This window comes from Trichechus manatus, unplaced genomic scaffold (genome assembly GCF_000243295.1).
Source record: "Trichechus manatus latirostris isolate Lorelei unplaced genomic scaffold, TriManLat1.0 scaffold00009, whole genome shotgun sequence".
NCBI lineage: Eukaryota > Metazoa > Chordata > Mammalia > Sirenia > Trichechidae > Trichechus > Trichechus manatus.
Genome location: NW_004443945.1, coordinates 22,183,570 through 22,203,396, shown reverse-complemented (window position 1 = coordinate 22,203,396; position 19,827 = coordinate 22,183,570). Strand labels below are relative to the sequence as shown.

Sequence of the window (19,827 nt, the reverse complement as noted above, 5' to 3'; positions counted from 1 at the left end):
TTCGAATCCACCAGAGGTGCCTCAGAAAACAGGCCTGGCGATCTGTTTCCAAAAGGTCACATCATTGAAAACCCTGTGGGGAACAGTTCTACTCTGTACACATAGGGTCACTGTGAGTCGGAATCAATTTGATGACAGCTAAAAACAACAATATTTACCACTAAAAAAAAAGTAAATTACCCTGTTTTGCTTGTTTTAAAATTCCCTGGACACATATTGTTGGTTTCCTAGCTGTTGTGAGGGGGAAAAAGTACGTTAACTAGTTTCACATTCTTACTACTGAGTAAAATAATTGTCATGATTAAGTGTACTCAACAGAGAACAATAACTTGGAAATAAATATGAATTTTCAAAAACAAAGTTGAATCAAGAAATTCTCATTTCCACTCACATGATTGTTGTCAGTAACATCTGGTAGATTCTGTCTCTACTCAGAGATACCACTAATATACAATATTTATTAAATTCTCTCTTATTTAAATCAAACACATTTTATTCCTAAGAAGTTTGGGCTTTTTGGAAGGATTAGCATTACACCTGGTTTGAACATCTGAATGAACAGAGAGCCCATGCCTACAAATGCTACCCTTCTCCCCATCCCTCAACTCCTAATCCTATCTTTCCTGCTTCCTCGACGATTATTTGGGGGGAGGGGGTCGAGATTAAGCTTTCAGGGAATTTATGAGTTAGAAACCCACTGCCGTTCAAACCCTTGCCATCAAGTCGATTCTAACTCACGGTCACCCTATAGCGACCCTGTAGGACAGAGGAGAACTGCCCCATAGGGTTTCCAAGGAGCACCTGGTGGATTCGAACTGCTGACTTTCTGGTTAGCAGCTGAGCTCTTAACCACTGTGCCACCAGGGCTCCATGAGCTAGAAAGGAAAGGAATAACAGAACTTAGGTAGAGGGGCCACTGGTAGTTCAGCAGTAGAACGCTTGCCTTCCATGCAGCACATCTGGGTTGAATTCTCAGCCAATGCATCTCATGCACAGCCACCACCAGTATGTCAGTGGAGGCAAACCTACGGATCACTATGGATGATCATGGGATGGCGCAGGACCAGGCAGCCTCTGGTTCCATTGTGCATGGGGTTGCCATGAGTCAGGGGCTGACATGAGGGCAGCTAACAACAACAACAAGGTAGAGGAAGCAGACTACACTTGTTGTTGTGTGCCGTTGAGTGAATTCTGACTGACAACGACCCTATAGAACAGAGTAGAAATGCCGCATAGTATTTCCTAGGTGGTAATCTTTATAGGAGTAGATTGCCAGGTCTTTTCTTCCATGGAGCCACTAGTGGGTTCCAATCACCGACCTTTCGGTTAGCAGCCTAGCAGCTGAGAGCTGAACCACCAGGGCTCCTTAGCCTGCCCTTAGGAGTCTGGAAAGTCATGGAGCTTCAGCTTCAATTTTGGAACTTCCTTTTTCTCTAGCTTTATATGTAAAGTTTCCCACAGCCTTGAATACCAAGAACCAAACCAAACTCGTTGCCATTGAGTCAATTCCAACTCATAGCGACCCTATAGGACAGAGTAGAGCTGCCCCATAGGGTTTCCAAGGAGCACCTGGTGGATTTGAACTGCCAACCTTTTGGTTAGCAGCCTGAGCTCTTAACCACTGAACCACCAGGGCTCCTAAGCCTTGAATAGTTCCTGCCAACCGATGAGAACTCTCTCAATAACTGCTGAATGGCTGAGAGGTGAGGATGTGCTCTGGATTTTACCAGATTAAATCCAAGCTTCTCCATTTACCCCAAGCAAGTTATTTAAGTTCTCTAAGCCTCAGTTTTATCATTTGTAAAACAAACAAAGAAACAGTCATGGATTGAACCACGTCCCCAAAAAATATCTGTCAACTTGGCTGGGTCGTGATTTCCAGTATTGTATAATTGTGTACCATTTTGTAATCTAATGTGATTTCCTTATGTGTTGTAAATTCAATCACTATGATCTAATACAATGGATTAGAGGTAGTTATACTGATGAGGTATACAAGACTGGCTAGGGTCTTAAGCCAGTGTCTTTTGAGATATAAAAGAGAGAAGTGAGCAGAGACACGCGGGAACCTCATACCACCAAGAAAGCAGTGCCAGGAGCAAAGCGTGTCCTTTGGACTTGAGGTTCCTGCACTAAGACGCTCCCAGATCAAGGGAAGACTGATGACAAGGACCTTCCTCCGGAGCCGACAACGAGAGAAAGCCTTCCCCTGGAGCTGATGCCCTGAATTTGGACTTGTAGCCTACTAGACTGTGAGAGAATAAATCTCTCTTTGTTAAAGCCAGCCACTTGTGGTATCTCTGTTACAGCAGCACTAGATGACTAAGACACACACCAAACCCCTTGCCATCAAGTAGTTTCCGACTCATAGCAACCCTATAGGACAGAGTAGAACTGCACCACAGGGTTTCCAAGGCTGTAAATCTTTACAGAAGCAGATTGCCACATCTTTATCCCAAAGAGCTGCTGGTGGGTTTGAATCACTGACCTTTTGGTTAGCAGCTGAGCACTTAACCACTGCACTACCGAGGCTCTTACCACTTGTAAAGCAGGGTAATAATAACCACAGTTGTTGTAAAGACAGCCTAATAAGATAATACTACTAATGATGATGATATATTCCTGTGAATTCCTCAAGGATGAGGTCATGTTTTTTTCAACGCAACTTAAGTGTTCTTACTATAGAACTGGGCAAGGAATAAAGGATGTTCGATTTCCATTAGATGTCATTTTAATATTTGTAAAAGTTTTGAATCTTCCCAACAGGAAGAATATAGGGGGAAAAAGCGTAAATTGGGCTACCAGAGTTCAGTGGTAAAGTTGAAAGAGTATATGAAAGAATTACATAGGGGTGGTTAATAAAGTGGCAGTGAAGTATTTTTAAAGCCGGAAGTGAAAACCGATAAAAGAAATGTCTTACTAGAGAGGACATTTCTGAAATCCAAATAAGCAGTAAAGAAAGTTATCTACAATTTTAATGGGGAGCATGGAATTCAATTCACTCAAATCGGAAAGAAAAATAGTTAATGGCATATCTTGAACCAGGAGAGGCCACCTCCTTATAAAAGATACGGATTTGTGGGTCTTCTTGTTACAGTGACGATTAAAAAGGACTTGACATGTTGGTCAGTGTCCCAGGGCGAATCCGTCTCCCTTCTTAAACGAAGAATCTGGTAGATTTGCAGCCCACCATCTGCTAGATGGTCACTTCATCTTGCTTTTGACACTACGGTTTTTCCTTAGTGGGTAAGTGCTTTTAACCTCGGGAAATTTTACAATTAAATATAGAGATGAAATTTTAAAAATCTAAATGATTAATACTTTATGTTAATTTAAAAAATAGATTTTGGCAATCATGGGAAAAATCTGTACATATTTGGTATCTAAAATGTTTGCAAGCTTTAAGAAAATGCAGGCTATTAAGGCATCTTACAGATTAGCCTTCTGACATCAATTTAAACGGGTAACTGAGTAATTAATTTTAGATTCCTGATGTTAAGTCAAAAGATATAAATCGTATTGGAATACTTACTAGAACTTAAGAATCACCATCGTTAGAAGTTTAACTTACTAGCTTTACTTGGAGTGATTTAAGTATATGAGAAGGTTTGGCCTATTAGAGAAACTTGAAGAGCTTTAAGAAGAAAACTAAATATATTAAATTTATAAAAGAAATGCACAACGTTTAAAGGACGTTTATTAATTAGATTTGTAACTGGAATTGATTAAGAAAGCTTGGTCCATTCAACTTGAGTTTAAAGGACCCCTTAAAAGTGGTTGTTAAAACTACTAGACTTATAAGTAGAATAGGATTTGTAAGTTTATTCATTCAGCATATTTGCTGAGTGTTTACTATGTGCCAGGCTCTGTTGTGGATGCTAATAATACAGCAATAAATAAAAACAAGGGCAAAAAATTGTTATCTTTATGGGGCATACATTCATTAAATTTAAGAGCTTAAAAAATAAGTTATTAAATGTTTTGATTTGATACACTGGATATTAATTTAAAAACAAGTTAGTCATAGTCTTTTCATTGTGCCATATTTCTCCTAATAAATACTAAAAGACTCATATTGACAAATGTCTCCATTTGTCCCTGTATCATTAATGCCCAGCTCACATAGAACTCTCAAAAAAATGTGTGGCTTGAGTGTTGAATCTTCTCCTGATGGTCTGAACTTTTTCACATCGCTCATAAGAAATCTGAGTTAACCAAGATTTTGTCCTCAAAATGCAAAGGTCTCAAGGAAGGCTAAGGAGCTGGAGATACTTGCATCTTTATATAATTCAATGAGATTATGTTTCTCCGAACCCCTGAGTTAGGGAAGAAACTTTTCGATGGAAGAAAGAGAGGAAAGTAACTTTGGACGTGGAAATATTTGTGGAAAATAGGGAAAGTCCTGGATTGGGGACATTAAGGTACGGGCTGGGAGTCCTCAGGACAGTTGTGGGGTTGGGGGAATTGCTGCAGGGTGCAGAAAGAGTGGTAGAAAAATACAAAGAATTCTCAACTATTTCAAAAAGATTCTCCATCCAGGAAAGAGAAAAAGTGCCTCTTTTTTACTCCCATGGGTGATTATCTGTTCCCAAAACCCAGAAGTCAAAATTGCTTTCTTAAAAAGTTCCTTTTGGGTAAATAAAGCTTTTGCGAAATGACCTGGAAACTCAAATGAACATTGTTTCTATGAGAAAATGTTTCTCCATTCTAAACAGCCCACTTACAACCAGTCTTTTGAAACACAACCTATCTGTAAATTGATCACAATTTTCATAACAAAAACTCACAAAAATCACACCAAGGTAGTCCCAGCAAACATCAGAGAATCTACTAAAGCCTTGCAATGACCTAAAACTATTGCTTTCCCGAAACTAAGAACTCACTGAATTTGCAACCCACATTTTGGATGCCCCATCCTAGTGGTCGCAACCCACATATTCCAAAACTGCAGGCTATGCTGGGGGTCCTCGTGGCAGGTCTTCCTCCACCAGCTGGCTGCTCCCAATAATCGTATTAACTGCAAATTTCCTACACTGATATTTAGGGACCAGTCAGAGAGTAGGCAGATTATCTGGGGGTTAGTATTGTATGCACTCAGAGGCACATCAGAAGAAAGGCCTGCGATCTCCTTCCAAAAGATCACTACTATTGAACTCTATGGAGTAGAGTTCCATTCTCAAACACATGGCATCAATTTGAGGGCAATTGGTTTTTAGTATTGTATGTATAGTGGTTAACTCCTCAGGCTGTGTAGTCTAAACTACCAAACCAAAACAAAATCCACTGCCTTCAAGTCGATTCTAACTCATAGTGACCCTATAGGACAGAATAGAACAGCCCCACGGGGTTTCTAAGGCTGTAAATCTTTATAGAAGCAGACTGCCATACCTTTCTCCTGCAGAGTGGCTGGTGGCTTCCAACCACCAACCATTCAGTTAACAGCTGAGCACTTTAACAGTCTAAACTAACTGGGTTTAAATCCTAACAACCACACCCTGACTGAATGACCACGGACAGGTTACTGAAACTCTTTGCACCTCAGTTTCCCTATCTGTGAAATGAGGATTATAATAATATCTATCTCAAGGAGGTTTGAGGGGATTAAACAAGAGAACACATGTATAACTACATTGTGCCTAAAATAGTGAGTGCTCAGACTTAACACTTCCAACGACCAATTTGTAGCAAGTAAATTAAAAAAAACAGTTCATATCTTGTTTCCAGTGTTCTATAAATGTAATCAATAATTACCAACTTCTCCAGTGATTTAAGTATCTTACTGCTTTCTTTCTGCAACATTAAAGAGACTAAGGAATATTCCAATTCCTATTTAGGCTCTTGCTATGCCGGGACAAGATAAAGGCTCACTGTTCTACTGACTGACAAGGATTTGGCTTTAATCTGGAGAATGAAAATTTCATGAAAGAGGAGCTATGGAAGAGTTGTGAAGAAAAAGTGCAGTGCTCTAAATGACAGATTTTAAAATAATCAGTGCCTTTTCAGACATCCATACTGGAACAAAATCCCACTGACAACAGTTCCTTGAGAAAATGATTGTTTCTAAATAGATCCATATAAACGAGGCTGAATTATTAGGGGGGAAATGAGTTTAATAATACAGTATTAGATAGAGTATCATCCAGGAAAGATGTACTGTAAAAAATGTTTTGAATATTAATTTACCTCTGATAACTTTAGTGCTGTAAATATTTGTATTATAGTGAGGTAGGCAGTTTAAAAAAAAAAAAAAACTCTCCATTAGACAGAATTAAAATTTTGTAATAATACTTAAGGAAATGATAACATTATGAAAGAATGAAATATCTGATTAATGCTTAACTTTGTACAACTCGAATATAAACTTTGAAAATATTAGAAATTATAACATTTGAGTGCATATAACATTTTGTACATTAAGATGAATTGCATGCTGTCCACTTCTTTGCACTTTCAGTCACCTTAAATAAACAAATATATACAGCCTCAACAGAACAACAGTGCATCCAAAGCAAATGTGCATTTTAAATTATTTTTCTTGGCCAAGTCTTTTTTTTACTTAGCATTTTATATTAGCATTCAATATCATTCCCACCCTTTCTTTGACAGTTGGTATTGGTAGTTCTCTGAACCAAACTAGCAACAGGTTGAGCTTGGGAGAGCACAAAACCACATAGAGAAAACAAACATTTTTTTTTTTTTTTTTTTAATGGTCGGTACAAGTTCCCTTGCTTAAACCATTTCATGGTCAAAGATAAGAAGGAAGTTCACTCATATTCCCATATGGGCAATGTTTGAAAATAATACTGGGCAGGTTGTGGGGAAAGGTCATGCTTTTTACTATCTGGGAATGGATATTTAAACTGGGTTGCGCCCTCTCCCGCTTCCTTCCGGAAGACGAACTACACCCTTGTCTCCTTTAGAGGTCCCTGGGTGATGCAAGTGGTTTGCACCTGACTGCTAACCTAAAGGGTGGCGATTCAAACCCACCTAGCGGCACCAAGAAAGACCTGGCCACCTGCTTCCATAAAGATTACACTCAAGAAAACCCTGTAGAGTGGTCCTACACGGGGACACATGGGGTCGCCATGAGGTGGGATCAACTCCATGGCAACAGGTTTTGGGTTTTTGTTTTGGGGTTGTTTTTCTTCCTTCTTTACTGCCGGTTCCCATCTCCCACCCCAAAGTCAATGTAACACTTTGCTCTTTTCACAGTTTTTCATTACTAAGTTTTAAAAACATTGCCTAACTGGTAATTACAATCTGAAACAATTCTGTTGGGGGAGCCCTGGGCTATTTCCAGCTGGTAATCTTTCAGGAATGTCAGAGGGGAGGGGAAAAAAGATTTTAAAGAAAAGAAACTTCAGAGATAGGCACTTTTGTCTGCTTTCATCCTTACCTTCCCTGTTCCTGGCCGGTCCCTTGGGCCCCCCCACTCCCAACCTTGCCCTCTCAACTTCTTTGGTCCTTTCCCCCTCCTCTGCTCCTCTGACCTTAGTTTTCCCCCATGGTTTTTGAAATTGGGAGATTGCCTTCCTCTTAAAATGGGGTGCCTGAATCTTTGGCAAATTCTGTTTTGGGTTTTTTTCTGTTTTGTTTTTGTTAGTTTTAATCAATTAGAAACAGACATCATGAAGGGCTTTTTGGTGTGTTATCTCCTGCCTGGGCACATTAGCCTCAGTGTCAGCCCCAGTAAGAGGCAGGTCTTGTGGTTTCTCATTATCCTTCAGGGGGTTCCATTTGGACTAATTCTTGTCATTCCATCCATACCAGCTCCCCTTTCCCCCACCAGAAAAAGCATAAAGGCAGCACCTAACCATCTTGCTCTGTCCCCTAACCCCTCTGGATTCACATGGGGGTTGCCAGTTACCAGTACTGGAAAGGCCAAGGCAGAGCTGGTACACTCGCTAGAGTGCACAAGTGGGTGGAAAAGGTGCTTGGGGCCACCTATCTTGAAGCTCTTCTAAAGGCAGGAACTGGCTTTCCTATTCAGTTTCCAATGACCCTATTCTAATACTTTCTGCTTGGGAGGCCACCAGACATGGGCTGTGACCTGGTCAGAAAGACAGCATCTTCTTTACATAGGTAGAAAACATCCAAACCAAGGTGTGGTCAAAGGTGATTCTCCCTCCCACACTGTTTCCCTTTTTAAATTATTTTTCAATCCATGGAATAGTTGAGAAACAGGTGTATGTCTCCCCTTCTCCCACCTCCTACCAAAACGTGTGAAACACACAAGGAAATCCAAAGCCATGATAATGAAGAGAAAAACAAAACAAAACAAATCCTCCTTGGCTTGTTTTTCCAGGGTGGCCAGGCGAAGTGTGAAAATCCATATATTCCCCTGGGCTGGCAGGTGGAAGGTTCTGGGAGGGCTGCGCTGTGCTCCCTCCTCTCCCATCCAGCTCACACATCTAGGCTGTTCCCCCACCCTCAGCCTCTTCCAAGGCCAGCTCCTCCTCCACCTCTCTCAGCAGTCAAGCTTCCGCAGCGGCGGGCTACGGCGACGGCAAAGGCGCCGCTACCTGCAGCCGCAGGACTCCACCACCATGTCCTCGTACTGCTTGTAGACCACGTTATTGCCTGCATCGATGTACAGGATGCTGATGGGAGTCAATTTGGTGGGCACGCAGCAGCTGGGCGGGGTGGAGCCGGGGTCCATGGAGTTCATCAGCGTCTGGATGATGGCATGGTTGGTGGGCTCCAGGTGTGAGCGCAGCGGGAAGTCGCACACGCCCTCGCAGTGGTACGCCTCGTACTCCAGGGGAGCGATAATCCAGTCATCCCAGCCCAGCTCCTTGAAGTTCACGTGCAGGGGCTTCTTGCTGCAGCGCAGCCTCGACTTCTTGCCATGCCGCTTGCCGTGACGGCTGGCAAAGGCCGTGCGCCGCCGCCGCCGGCCGGACGAGGACAGCCAAGGCGCGGCGCCCGACGGCGACGGCCATGACCCCTCGGCGCCCGCGCCGGGACCCGCAGCCTCGGCTGAGCCCAGCTGCTCGCGCACCTCGGCGAATAGGTTCTTGCGCTGGGATCTGGTGAACACCACGAGCAGGGCGCGCTCCTGGGGCGGCCGCACCCTCCGGCCGAAGCCCAGACTCCGCAGGTCCGGGGCTGGCGGCTGCTGGGGCCCCGGTGGGGGCACCTCGGGCTCCCCGGCGCCCGACTCACCCCATGCGGCCCGCAGCTCCAAGCACAGCTGCTTCCAGGGCTGGTGGCGCAGGCTCTGCCACACGTCGAAGACTTCCCAGCCGGCCGGGGGCGCCCCCTGTGGGTCAAGGGTCCGCGCGTCCAGCAGCAGGGGCGAGAGGCAGGGGAAGAGCTGCACTTGGAGCGGCCCGGCCGGCGGCCCCCAGGGCACGGCGAGCGCCTGGCGAAAGAGCCGCAGCTCCGCGCCCACCAGCTCTTCTTTGTCTGAGAGCGTGGACACATCAAACAAATACTTCTGTCTCCGGAGAGGAGTGTGCGAGAGATCGTCTGCGAGATAAAAAATAATTACAGTCAGTTTCACTTAAGGGGGAAATCAGCCCAGTGCTTGGCGGCCGCCCCCGGGAGGGAAAGGGCGGGGAGCCGAGCGGGCTGGCCAGGGAGGTCAGTTCGGCCGGCCCGCGGCCTGACCACCCCCAGCCTCCCCGCCCAGCCATCCAGCGGCGCGGGGAGGGGGCGCACCAGGACCTGTCCCCTCCTCCCCATCAGCTCCGGACCCCCAGGGCGGAAGTCGGTGGCTGCTGAAGAGGCGGAGGCGGCCTCCCGGGTTTCTCCCAGGAGGCTGTGTAACCACTAATGTGACCTTTGTGGTCGCAAGCCTGGGCCGTGCTTCCCCCAGACCTCCTCTCGGCTGGCTCCTTCGTGAAATCCTTCACGTCTGGGTTCAAATGTCACCTCCTCCAAGAGGCCATGCCTGGCCCCCCTACTCTAAAGTAGCCTCGCTCGGTCACTATCACAGGACCTAGTTTATTATTGTCCCAGCACTTGGCTTTATCTACAATTACCTTGTTTATATTTGTCTCATTAGTGTTCTGTCTTTCCAAGCAACATCCCACAGCCACCAACCCCATAGGAGCTGGAAGGATGTCCACGTCCATCTTGCTCACCACAGCGCCTAGGGCTGTGTTGGATCTAGAGCACACGCTGGTGAATAAGGGAGAAACTTCTGAAACTTCTGGCTGCACAATAGAATCATCTGCGGAACTCAAAAATACCAAAGACCCCCGGATTCGCCCCAGACCTATTGAACTATTGAATCAATATCTGAGGACAGGGCTTGGCAGTGGGCTTTTTGTTAGCCCTTTTTTTTTTTTTTAAGCTCCAAGATGATTTAAAGGTGCAGCCCTAGAATCACTGGACTGAGGGTAACCTTGCTGCCATCAGGCTGTTTTGCTGGGGCATTTAGGCTGAACACAGTGCAGACAAAATGAGGGCTGCCAAGTGTTTTCTTCTTCTCCCCCCCTCCCCCGATTTTTTAAATTTGCCAAGCCTTTAACATAAAGCAGAAGAGCAGTGGGGCTTTCAGAAGTCTGCAGGGGGCAAATGAGCACACACACACCAGGCATCTCTCTGGTGAGAAGATCCTGCAGTCAAAGAGAAATAGAGACACCTGGAAGGAGAAAAAGCTCAGCCATGGACGTTTAGACACACACTCACCAACAATGACATGTCCTGCCCCTCCCCTCCCCCAGACCCAACCTAAATCTTCTTGCTATACAATTAATCCTGGAGATAAAATTTTTGGTTACAAGTAGGAAAAAGAAATTTGAGGCACATGGCATGGGGAGCAGCAGACTTTTAAAATCCAAGGTGAATTCTTCGGGACCAAGGCAAAACTGGACTTCTTTTTTGATACATTTGTGCACGAAGACAAGCCCACTTCAGTGTGCAAGGCAGAAAGCTAACCAGATTTTCCCGGGCTGCTTTCCCATAAAATATTTACAACCCAGCAAATACAAAAATCCCCAAAGCCCCAGCTTTCCCCAGAAGCTAGTAAAGTTTGGGTCGATTTCAATAATAAAAGTGTCACTGGGCCCTGGGTCCGACCCTTGCTGCCTGTCCAGATGCAGCCCCAGGCCGCTGGATCTGGAGCCTCGGTCACACTCGGTCCCTTGTGGGCTGCCCACAGGGCTGGCTGCCTCATCCTAACACACAAGCCCCGACCTGAGATGGAGCTGTGGGAGGGGTTAGAGGTGAAAAGGGAAAGGCTGCTGGAGGCAGTTGATTTATGGAAGCCAATCCCTTCAAACTGGCCAGGGTCACATTAAAATCAGTGGGAGTTCAGCACACTTTCTACTCCTTTAAAGAAACTCATATCTGACAATGCTCAGCCACTGGCCAGATCTCAGGACTATGGCCTTAGGCTTCACTTTCCAGCCTCTTGCATTTCTGTCTCTCCAAACTTAGCAACGTGTTGAGAAGGACAAACCCAAGGCAATGGCTGTGTTAGCTAAATGTTTACAATAGCTAACATATTTTTAATCCTCACTTTATCCATGTACTCAGTTCTGTAATATAGGTGCTCATACTGTTCCCATTTTACAAAGGAGAAAACCAAGGCTTGCAGAGATTAAGTCAGTTACCCAAAGTTAGATAGCTAGTAAGTGAAGCTTAGGTCCATACCTGGGCTATTTAATTTCAGAGTTGGAGCTCTTAAGACCCAATCACCAATACCCTCATCCACTGCCTCTGCTGTAGTCCAGGTATTGGAGTCTAATAACCAAGAGCAGCAAAATATGGGCGAGGGAGGAATACAGCACAATCTGTATTTGCAAGGCTTAAAGCTCTCTGGGTGGCACAGGTGGTTTGTGCTGGCTGCTAACTGAAAGGTTGGTGGTTCGAACTCACCCAGTGGCACTATGAAAGAAAGTCCTGGTGATCTGCTTCTGTAAAGGTTATACCCAAGAAAACACTATGGAGCACAGTTCTACTCTGTAACACAAGGGGTCACCATGAGCAGGAATCGACTTGACAGCAATGGGTTTGGTTGTTTTGGTTTTAGAAATAAAACCTGGGTTCCCTTAGGAAATTATTTACATCTCTGCTTACATAACGTTTGAAATATCCTGTCACTAGCTGGAGAGCATTTAGGCAGGTGCAAGAGATAATGATTTATTTATTTCTCTCCCGTGGAACTTGCAGAGTTCAGCTTGCTTTTGCTTTCTTTTTTCTTTTTTTAAAAATGTGAGCTAATAAATGGCTACTCTGTACAGCTGATCCACATTTCTCTAGTCTTCAAGGGTGGTCAGAGGGAGCCCTACTGATCCTGCAGCCTCGGGGGTCTCTGATGATCTTTCTGCCAAGACCAGCCCATCGGTATCATTTCCAGGGCCCAGGGCAAGAGTGCAAATGGGAGCTCCGGCCTGCATCCTGGTCCTTCTCTTGCCTCCCCAGCTCCATCCCACATTTGTCTCATCTGCATGCAAGTGGACACCCCAGCCCACAGGTCCAGGCTTCCCAGGCCTACAGGTGCACATATGGGCAGTATGGTCCACTCTTGGGAGGACAATCCAGTGATGAAGGTGCACACACCCTGGCAGTGGACTTAGGGCGATTTGGGCAAGAACTCTGTTGTCACAGCCACGGGGGGCGGTGGGGGGGGCCTGATCTGAAAGAGTGGCCCTCAGAGCCACTAAACCTGCCAGTTGTCGTCGGTAGTTGTGATTCATGAAGGCCCCAGGTGTGTCAGAGTAGAACTGTGGTCCTAGGGTTACATCTGCAACATTGGCATCACAAAGAGACTTGTTAGAAATGCAAATTTTGGGCCCAGAGTTCTGGGGTGGGGCCCATAATTTGCATTTTTAATTTGTCCCAGGTGCTGTAGATTCTGCTGGCGGGGGAGGTGGGGTCGCACTTTGAGAGCTACTAGTCTAGAAGAAGGGGGATGCAGGTTCCAGGTGGACATGTTTCCTTGACTCCCTGGATTCCTTAACCACTGGGGAGGGCCACCACTGGAGTAGGGATAAAACAGGATCCTCCAAAGCATAGGGCCTAGGGCAGGGTCTAAGGCAGTACTGGCCAGAACCAATTCACTATCTCTCCCAGCCCCTCCCCGCTCCCCACAGCCACCCGCACATTTCTTTACCCTTGCAGCCACAGTTCTCTCACTGGGTGTCCAGAACCTCTAACCCCTAACCAGAGGGTCCAAGGAGGTAGATGCTCTGTGCTGCTTCCCCATAGCCCACATTCCCCACCTGTCTGGGCCTGCTCTGGAGCCAGGCATCGCAGAAATAGCCCAGGGCAGGCATCCGACCCAGGCAGTACACACACCGCCACGCGCTGTGAGCCTACACACACACTGCCTGCTGACCAGGCATCACAAGGCCACCTGTGGGCAGGAGGCCCGCCCTTCCCACTCCCCTCCACAAGCCTCTTCTCTCATAAGGTTCTTTATAAATAAGGGCTGTGGTCCTCAAAGGACCCTCTCTTCATCTCCTTAGCTAGAAACATGCACTTTTCATTTCAAAATCTCTTTGTGGAACTTTCTTACACTCCTGGAAGTCAACCGCCTACTTTAGTCCTTACGTTGAAATTAATCGGTAATACATGATGAGAGCTTTTTGTTTTGCTTTTCATTTGCATCAGCCCGATTTGTTATAGCTTAGCTCACACCCAGTTAATTCACTGTTGTTGACTGTGGGACATATAATTCTTCCAAGTTAGCATTCCTAGATGCGTGCCTATCCACTTTCCCTGGTAGGTGGGTAAAGAATAAAGGGGAGGAGGGAAGGAACAAGCCACCCTCGTATCTGAAGAAAATTCTTCATTAATAGGTCAACCTCTTTGGAGTTAGGGTGGCTATGAGTCAGAATCGACTCGATGGCAACTGGTTTCGTATGGTTTTCTTTTGCGTTAAGAGCAGGTCGGGAAGGGCGGAGGGCACCGCATACACGCGCTTCTGCTGTGTTGGGTTGTTGTTAGGAGCTGTGGAGTCTCCCGAGCAGGTTGGAACTGCCAGCAACCAAGGGCTCAGCCATTGCGTTGTGCCACCAGGGCTCCTTGTGTTATTCATTTTAAATTAAAAGGAAAACAAATAACGGAACGAGAAAACGAACGAAACACTTGCGAGGCAGGGGATAGCAGCTCTTTTTTAAAGCTGAGAAAACTGGCTTAGAAAGCTAAAGTCATCTGTCCACTGACACGGTAGGTAGCTGGAGGAAGCCAGAGAAGCAAACACCAGAGGACGCTAAGGCAGAAATGCAAGCAGGATGCCTTTCCACCGCACCACGGTCCAACGCCTGGAAGGTAACTTGAGGGAGGGACACTCAGCGACAGGAAACACGCCTCGCCCGGCCACTCCGTGACCTCCTCAGGGGGCGGCTCTAACCTGTATAGAGTTTCCGAAAACCAGCAACTTCATTTGGTTTGAGGAGAGAAGGGCCCAGGACTGCATTTTTACAAAACATCGCAGAGGTATGTTGGACAGCTGGAGTCCCTCTGGAGGGTCGTGGTCAGATTTGCGGTCACCCAACAGCCCTGAGGATGCACCAGCTCTCTCGACCTGCACGTCACTCCCCGCCACAGACTATGGGCTCCTTCGCGCGCGTCCTGCCCTGGTCCTCTGAGTCCACTACTGGTGACCTTGGACGGCTACGAGACAGGCGTCGAGCCGAACCCCAGCTGCCTGCTCTGCCCCACGCGTCCAGCCCCACGCCCTCCGAGAAGCACGGACTACTAGACTCCGCGGTGGCTGCGCAGAAAGCTGAGAAGACAGCGGGATTTCCCACCCGCCCCCACCCCCGATGGTGGAGGGAGGTGCGGGGTGAGCGATAGTCACACATCTTTGCAAAGGATACTCCAGACATCATTACAGCTAAACCGCTGCTCCTTTTAAAGCCAGCAGCACCCAGCCCAGTGGCTCCGCCGGAGAAAGACTTGGCGATCTGCTCCCGTAAAGATGGTTGTTGCTGCTGTTAGATGTCCAGTGGACTCCCATTGATGGCGACCCCTTGTGACAGAGCAGTAATGCCTCGTAGGGTTTTTTAGGCTAAACTGCTCCACAGGGATTTATAGGCTGTAATAAATCCCTGGAACCCTGGTGGCTGCAGTGGTTAAGAGCTAAGGCTGCTAACCAAAAGGTCAGCAGTTGGAATCCACCACCGCTCCTTGGAAACCCTATGGCGCAGTTCTACTCTGTCCTATAGTGTTGCTATGACTCAGAGTCCACTCACAGGGCACCTAACCACACAGCAGCACTAACGCTTACTTGACACCACCTTTGCATCAGCCACGTGCTCAGCGCTTTGAAGTCCTCTCTCAATGAATCCTCACCGCAAGGATCCGAGGTCCCTCCTACTGTTAAACTCTTTCATACACAAGGAAACTGAGGCTCTAGGAAGCCGCGAGTTCTGAAGGTACTAATTCCAAGCACCAACCCCAGTCCTGCAGCTGAATGCCTCAACCAGGGTCCTGATTTGATCAGGGAGCACACAGGACACTCACATTCACCATCAGTGCAGTCAATCCAAGGTAGGCTGGGTTCCCCCAGGAATAAACTCCTTCCTTCCTTCCCTCCTTCCTTCCTTCCTTCCATCCCGCCCTCCTTCCCTCCTTCCTTCCCTCCTTCCTTCCTTCCTTTTCTTCAATAGAGGATTGGATTTATGGCTGGATTCAGAGTCACATCTCTCCTAGGTCCCTCAGGTAGCCTCAGCACTAGCCTGAGGTGCAAAAGTCCATGAGGTTGGAAATAAAGCCAGGTGTGCTGGGTGAGTAAAAATGACCCACGAGCTCCTCTCCTCTGGGGTGTGAAGGCCTCTTAGGGTATCTGTGCTCCAATGATTACCATCCCCCTGGAACACAGTGATCTCCTGGACATGTCCCCTGAGGGTAAACCCTCATTGTACATCAGGTCTCCGTTGAGGTCTGAACCTTGCAACTGCTGACAAGTTTCTAAGCGTCATCCTCACTGGATGGATTCAAGAAGCAATCCATACAATCCACCCTCTCCAGGGTGCCAGGGCCCCAGTACTCTTGCTTGACCACCCAAAATAATTATCAAATAATAAACACTGGTGTGGCACTTACTTTGTGCTGGGTATGATCTAAATTCTCAACATTCATTAACTCATTTAATCCTTAAAACCATCTATGAGAAAGGCACCACTATCATCCCCATTGTATGGATCAGGAAGCTAAAGCAGAGAGTTTAACAGTAACTTGCCCAAGACAGGAGGTGGTAGAGCAGGAGATCTGGTTCCAGTTCCCATGCCACCACTCTAGATATCACAGCCCTTGATCTCTTGGCTGGTAGAAACCCTGATAAGGCCTCATCTCTTTCATGTCACCCATGACTGAAGGGCACCAACCCCTGGTCTCCAAGAGCCACTCACTTCCGAGTCAACAGAACTGAAGGAAGGGATGCCAAAAATTGGGCTTTTGAAAGAGAACTTACAAGGAAACTTAATTTTCTCATCTGCAAGATGGGGACAATAATACCAGCTCAAAGAGTCACTGAGGGGTTCAAATGAGATACAGTGTGGGAAAGACCTTTGAAGGCATCCTGCAAATGTTAGTTACTAAAGACAGTGAGGATTTCAAGTCAAAGAAACAGTTTTGAATCCTAATCTGTGACTTAGTGTCTGGGTGACCTTGGGCAAGTAATCTCTCTCCCAACCTCACATCCCTCCTCTGTGAAATGGGATAACTAGCCCTACCTTTCAGGGTCACCGCAAAGGTCAGAGTCAACTACCCAGGACACTGCATGGCACATCACCTGTAGAAGTCAAGTGGATTCTGACTCATAGTGACCCTATAGGACAGAGTAGAACTGCTCCATAGGGTTTCGAAGGAGCAGCTGGTGGATTCGAACTGCCGACCTTTTGGTTAGCAGCTGAACTCCTAACCACTGCACATAGAAGCACTCAAAATTACTACCTATATCTATAGGGTTGCTATGAGTCTGTGACTCAGGATCAACTCTACTGGCAATGGGTTTGGTTTTTTGTTTTTGTTTTTTATCCAGGTAGGGAGAAGGGGAACTTGTCCTCATCTTAGATTTATTTGAATAGAGATGGCTCTGTTCTCTCTACAAGATTTCTAGAAGTGAGTGAAGGAAAAGTGGTGGGCAGCAGAAGTAAAGTAAGAAACAGTCACTTCTACTTCCTGATCATCTGAGGCCCAGCAAAGGGCAAGGCCTCTCCCCCATTGCCTTGACCCTTCTCAGTCTTGTGGCGCCATAACCACCACCTCTCCCACCATGCCTGGTGAACGGGCGATCTCCACCCCATCCCCAGTCAATAATTAGGGCTTTCCCTGCAGGTTCCCTTCTTTGCTGAGAAAGGGCTAGTTCTAGCCCCTATGGCTTCTCCGCTGAACGGACACAGTCCATAGCAGTCTGGGGATTAGTTCCCCTGGACCCTCATTCGCCCCCTTGGTGCTCTTCTGTGGGGCACATCTGTCCACGGAATCCATCCAGTATGCAGGAGCAAAAGCGTTCAGTGGGCGAAGATACTCTCCATCTTCATCATCTACCAAAGGGCCACACACCTGGTGGGAGAGGAGCGGTTTGTAGCAATGAATGACCTCTCAGGCTGCAGCTCGAAGAGTCACCCAAGAAGATCCCATCGGTTTGTCCGTCTGTCAGTGTGTGTGCCACACACTCACCGGCCTAACTTCTCCCGGGTCTCTCTTGGCTTCCATATTTCCTGCCCCTACAGCTTGCCCTGCAGTTTTCAGCTTCTTTCCTCATTCCAAAGACCAGAGGGGCCCAAGGCGAGTCCTCCCAGGCTACGCGGGAACTATGCGAGACTATTCGGGTCGGTGACCAACCTGGACCTCTCAGAGAAATCCCAGTCTTAACACTGCCAGCTGACTCAGCGTGAGGCAAACAAGTGCGATCCCACCGGCCTGAATCCGCAACTCCGCTCGCCTTCGGAGACTTAGCACAGGTTTTCCAGCTCAGAAAAGCCAAACCTCGAGGGCGCAGATCTCTGGCCAGTCACCAGGACCAGGGGCCTGCCCTCCCCGCGAGCACTTGCGCCCACAGCAAGAGCCAGAAAACGCTTTAGGGAGACTACATTTGTCTCTCTAGGATGAAACAGATTCGTTTACAAATCAGTTCCTATGAAGATGAGCGAAAACTTTGGGGCCGCGCACTCTTGCTAAGGGCCAGAGAAGCAAAGGCGAGATCAAGAACACTTCACCGGGCGTCTTTTTACCTCAGATCACACGCTGGGTTCCCGACCAATTCAAAGAGGCTCAAACTTAATTTGACATCGCTGCAGATGAACCCAAACAGAAGCGCAGAATGCTCCCTGTGCGCCAGACCCTCTCTACCTGCCTCCCCGCGGCGCGCGCGCACCCTGCACCGCAGCGCGGCGCCGAGAGCTCGTCCTCCGCGGGTCGCTGCCCTTACCTTGGGGCCGCGCGTTTGGGGCTGGGCCTGGTTGCCTTCCTGCACCGTCGACCTAGTACGGACACCCGGGAGCCTGGAGCAGCGACACAGGCCCTCTAGTACGTGAAAGGAGCGGAGGAGGAGGGAGCTGGAGCCGTGAAGCCGCTGTCGGGGCTGGAACACTATCTGGCTGCTTGATTTGAGGGTTTGGAGGTCAAAAGTAGAAAACAGGTGCCTGTTTTATGCGGTTGCCCTTCCCCCGCCGCTCCAAATCCAACCAGTTCTGAGATCGCAGGGGAACGGGGGTCAAATTGGCGTGTTGCCGTGGGCAGGATTTGGAACCTTCAGCCCCCAGGGAGCCTATATGCAGAGGCGCAGGAAAAGTGGTAGTGGCCTGCTCTTTAAAGTGCGGAGCCAGGTGCAGCCTCTGAAGAAGGGATCGCCGCAACTGCAACTCCGCTGCGTTCACCTGGGTCTGACTTCCGAAACCACGCCGTCGCAAAATGAGATTCGAGGTGGCAGCTGCGGGCCGCAGTCTAGCAACGTTCAGTTTCTCTCCCGGTGGGACGTCGGAGCGGCAGTCAGCTGGAAAGTGGGGCAGAGGCTGGCCCAACTTTCCTGGAAGCCACGTTTACAAGACGGGCTCATAAGCTCGTATGTTTATTTAGGGATGCGGGGGGGGGGGCACGAAACCCCCCAAACCAACCCTCTGCGCTGCCCCACGCTCCTGCCATCTGAGTCCACCTCCCCCCCCAACCCAGCACCAGCCTGGCCCAGAATCCCGCCCCTCTTCTCTCCCGGACGCCCACAATCGGGTCCCTTAGCCTTGCCCCGCCCCCAGGCTCCGGGGCTACTCACTGCGCAGCGCGCGCTTCTTCGGGAACGCGGGCCTGCACCGCCCCCCGCCCGCCCTCTCCATAGAGCCTAAAGCCCCTCACCCAAGCCAACTCTAACCCCCCGGTCCCCAGCAGCGCTAATGGACTGTCCCGGAAAGCGGAGAACAGCAACCCTGGAACCCATTAGCCGGACGCGGACCTATTTAATTCCTGTAGACGGAGACACCATTTAACCCACTTTGAGCTTAAAAATAAACAGCCAGGGCTTTAAGCGGGGTGGTAGATGTCAAACAACGAGATGGCGCGATGGATCTACATTGCTGCCTTCCACGCTTCGCAGCCTCGGCTCGGACCGGTCCCAGGGTCCAGAGACCGTCGTTTGACCCGGTTTATTCTATACCTGAGGGGTTATCGAACTAATGCCCTTCATCTTACTTAACCCCCCCCCCAGGGATTATTGTTGATTTGCTCTGGGTCGTTTGATGCCCGCAGCAGTCTTGGCAAGAGACGAAAGTTCTTTCCTTCCTACCCTATGTCTATTGTACCATTTGCCCACTACACCTCGCATCCCGCCCAGGAAAGCGTCACCTATTTCAAAGAGGTGCACCGCCAGAACCCTGTAAGAATCTAGCTTGGACAAACACGTTGCGCTAGGGACTCCATCAATGCAGCGCCCGC

The 19,827-nt window shown here is 48.0% G+C and overlaps 1 protein-coding gene across 1 annotated transcript in view; it reads right to left on the bottom strand.

Moving 5' to 3' along the window:
- Nucleotides 1–8,518: 8,518 nt before the first annotated feature.
- The window catches only part of GDF6 (growth differentiation factor 6), a 16,856-nt gene continuing 5,547 nt past the window's right edge, over nucleotides 8,519–19,827 (bottom strand). The window contains exon 2 of the mRNA XM_004370757.1: nucleotides 8,519–9,471. Coding sequence (XP_004370814.1) covers nucleotides 8,519–9,471 — 953 coding nt within the window. The remainder of the gene's footprint in view (nucleotides 9,472–19,827) is intronic.